Source organism: Sciurus carolinensis, chromosome X (assembly GCF_902686445.1).
Source record: "Sciurus carolinensis chromosome X, mSciCar1.2, whole genome shotgun sequence".
Classification (NCBI taxonomy): domain Eukaryota; kingdom Metazoa; phylum Chordata; class Mammalia; order Rodentia; family Sciuridae; genus Sciurus; species Sciurus carolinensis.
Genome location: NC_062232.1, coordinates 28,621,698 through 28,625,683, shown reverse-complemented (window position 1 = coordinate 28,625,683; position 3,986 = coordinate 28,621,698). Strand labels below are relative to the sequence as shown.

Below are 3,986 nucleotides of genomic sequence, written 5' to 3'. Positions count from 1 at the left end.
CGAATGATCTCACTGATGAGCGGATGATGACACATAATGGGGGGTTGGAGGGGGGCAAGAATGGAGGAAGGAGGGACTGTATAGAGGGATAAGAGGGGTGGGATGGGAGGAGGGGGAAGGAAAAAATAACAGAATGAATCAAACCTCTTTAACCTATGTGAATGTATGATTACGCAAATGGTATGCTATTACTCCATGTACAAACAGAAACAACATGTATCCCATTTGTTTACAATAAAAATAAATTTTAAAAAATTTTGAAAAGGAACATTTGAAAACTATCCCCTAAAAAAGATAAATCTCTCGGTAAATGATATAGTACAGGGACAGAAGGTTGCTATATACTATGTTCCCTGTGTCCCCACCCCTACTCTCCACTACTAGAAGAGTTTTACTCTCTTCAAAGACAAAGAACCAGTCTGTCTCAGACTTTACTAGTGGTGGGAGAAACAACTGGATGTGGCCCTGGGACTCGTACTGGCCGTGGTGGTGGGGCCAACCTTGGCTGCAACTCTGACTCAGGTTCTCTCTACTTCATTTCTCAAAGCCTCCTCGTATTGGAATGAGAAGTACGTGGGGTCAGACTCATGGATCTTGATTAAAGTTTCCAGCAATTTCATCTTGCTGGTTTCAGCATAAGCTCTTGGACTCTATTGGAATTCATACCATGAAGGATCAATGTCACGCACCTGGCAGTACTCCAGGTAGTTTTCCTGCACCAAATTTCTAGTGATGAGCTCTACTGGCTCACCAAAGATGAAGATCTTCCTCCCAGAATACAAATTCATCATATTCAACACTTCCCATATCTCATCCTCAGGGGCACAGTTTCCCTTTATGAAGATCGCACCTGGGACAATTATCAGAATGGTCGTCTTAGGTATGCCCTCATCACCACTCAGCCTGTCATCATTTGTAAGTCCCAATTTGTTGACAAGGACATACCTGTGACTGATGGGGTCAATTTCCTTTACACTGACACCAAAGACCAGCTCCATGTGCTCAGAAGCTCTCCTGACCATCTCATGAAAATCATTCTTGTTCTCATTGATAACATTATTTAGCATGCCTGCCTCTCTGACTGGTTCTCTAATTTGATATTTATGTAGTAGGAACTGTACCAACACCACTGTTTTCTCATCTAGAGGGTCTACAGGCAGGTTCTCAGCATCAGGTGAGGAGTATGAGGAAGCTGGACTATCTTCCTCTTCTTGGCTGCTGGAGCTCTCATTTGATTTTCTTGATGAGGTGACTGTAGTGGCAGTGAAAGATGAACAGGCACTCCAAGAACCCTGGGGGATACTTGGTGTTTTAGCAGCAGGAGCCTTTCTCATGTTGCCAGGCACTGGAGAACAGGAGGATGGGGGAGAGGGTTCCCCTATGGTCTGGGAGACCAGTAGAAACTCCAGGTCCTGGATCTCACTTTGGGATTGGTACTGTTGATATGTATAACATGTGCTCTCTTAATTCTGAGGCATGATCACTCTTGTCAATGGTAGCTGGTAGGAGTCTGGGTGACAGGAGACTGTGACCTAGGGAAGAAGGATATAAATGGACCCATGTGGTACACTCAACTGCTGGTGGCTCTGAAGAAGGCTGCCTCCCCCTGTTTTTTCCTGAAGGCCTCACTGTCAGGGACCAAGAAGAAGTTCTCATTCTGAGAACGTTCTGACCTTTACGATAAGCAGCAGCACCCCTCCCCACTCCTGGCTGATAGTTCTGACAATATGGCGCTTCTCTTCCGGGATTTCACCTTCCCACCAGCGCGAACTTCACCTTCCTGCCGGCTTGAACTTGCACCCTATCAGGAGCCCAGTAGAAGAACACAGTCAACCAACCTGCACCTCATCATACCCTTCATTCCCTCAGCATAAATACCCGTGAGAACAATAAAAATTTGCAGCTTGATCAGAATTCCTGTCTTGCTGTCACTCCCTGTGTCTCTTGTTCCTTTCATTCCTTCTCTCTTAGGTTCGCCGTCCTGCATTGATGTCCCGTGGGTCGGAACACCTCACAGGTATCCAGTCCTGATCTATAAGATGCTAAAGAAGAAAGTGAGAAGCTACAGGGTACAGATGGGAAACTCAACCCAAGGCTTCCCAGAGCTGGTGACCTGACAGGTGGGGTCAGGTTCTGTCATATATTTTCTTGCTCAGAATCCTCATTGTGCCCCAGGGAACATCTGGGACTCCTTTCTCTACTGACCCAAAGCCTATTACCTCAGAAAGAGGTCTTATTCTTCCTGAGTAACTTAAGGAAGAAAGAATTGATAGGGTGACTCAAACTGATTGCTTTATCCAGAGCTTCTCAACCAGGAAAGACAGAAGGGTGAAAAATAATTCCAGAAAGGAAGTGAGGAAATTCGCTTACCAAGCCATACCTCCAAGAAATGACAGGGAACAACTGTCTTTGGGGAATTTGCTGTTATTTTCTGGTCCCCTCAATTCTCACTCAGGATCACCAATTTGACCCATGATAGAGACTGGATGCCCTACTCCACTGTCATAAAACAACCCTCAGGTACCCAAAGTTGAAGTCAGAAAGCACCAATGTCTGACAGGTATTCCAAAGCCTACCTGGTCTAATAGCAGGGATAGGGTTCTATGTGGCCTCCACTATTCTGAAGTGTGTGGTCCCCCCAATTCCATTCAGCATTTTACCTTGATTTCTGGCAGAATCTGAAACTCTTCCTTCTTCTGGCTTGGGGGTTTACTCATCAAACTGAAGTCTTCCTCATCATTTTACTCCCCAGGAAAGTCAACAGAAGCCATTTCTGGTCACTCCCTTCCTCCCAGGACTGACAACAGAGTTCTGAGGTACCATCTGCATTTTGGAGGAGGGATTCCCTCAGTCCTCACTCAGAATCTTGACTAGTAGAAGAATCTAGGACTCCTCTCTTTTTCACCTGAAGCAAACCTCCTCAGAATAGGCCCCACCTTTCTGCAAACTGAATTTGAAACCAGGGAGCAACTCCATCTGGCAGCTATTCTAGAGTTTCCTGGAGCCTCCCAGAATTGACATCAGGGGCTAAGCATTTATCTGGGGCATGTCTGTTCTGGAGTGGGTAATCCCAAAAGTTCCCACTAAGAATCTTAAGCTGAGAGCTTGCAAGGACTTTGACTTCTCCTTCTTCTGAACAGAGGACTTCTCCCTTTGTGTGATCCATCCTCAGATTCCCAAGATGGATGGCAATTTCAGCCACTCTTGTCCAGCACCTCCCAGGGGTAGTGACACGGATCCTCTGCTAGTTTGGGGTAAGTATTCCCTCAATCTTTATTCAGTCTCACCTTGAGTCTGGTAGGGGCTGGAGATCCTTCTTTTTCTGACTGGAGGTTGCACCCTTTAGACCACGGCCCTCACCTCTCTCACACTCCTGAGGCAAAAATCAGGAGAAGAATTTTTCTGATCATGCTCCCACCCTAGTCAGGGCTGAGTATAGTGGGGGCATCCATTGTAGGAGAGAATTCCTCAGTCTTCGCTTAGCATCTTACCTTGACTCCTGGAAAGGTATGGGATTCCTCTCTCTCCTGAAGCATCAGTTCTCAGAATTGGCTCATCTCCCTATAAACCCAAGGTGAAAGTCCCATGACTGTCCACTCAGGAGGACAATTATTAGAGGAGCTCCTGGGGCTGGAGCAGGGACAAGGTTCTTACCTGTAGGACCCCCTATATTTTACAGTGGTGGTCACCTCATTTTCCACTGAATGTCTTATCTTCAAACTCAAACGTGCCCATGGGGAATTTTTCCTTCTATGGGACTTTTGTGGTGGCCCCCTCACAACATGGTCCTCACTGCCCTCAGATTACCATGGCGCTATCAGAAGCACTTCAATCAGAGTTATATGGGCGACTCTCTTCATTGACAAAAGGATCAGTGATTCACAGAGTGGGACTTCCTCTGTTCTGGGATGGGCGGTTCCCTCTTTTTTCCTTCAATGTCTTGACCTTGATACTCAGATCAGTCCTTGGATACTCCTCCTTCTACT

General features: G+C 46.3%; 1 protein-coding gene across 1 annotated transcript; it reads right to left on the bottom strand.

Moving 5' to 3' along the window:
- Positions 1 to 650: 650 nt before the first annotated feature.
- Positions 651 to 1,334, bottom strand: LOC124971416 (melanoma-associated antigen B16-like). The gene has a single exon (XM_047535199.1). It carries the CDS (start codon positions 1,332 to 1,334, stop codon positions 651 to 653), a length of 684 nt encoding a protein of 227 aa, XP_047391155.1.
- Between the last annotated feature and the right edge of the window lie 2,652 nt (positions 1,335 to 3,986).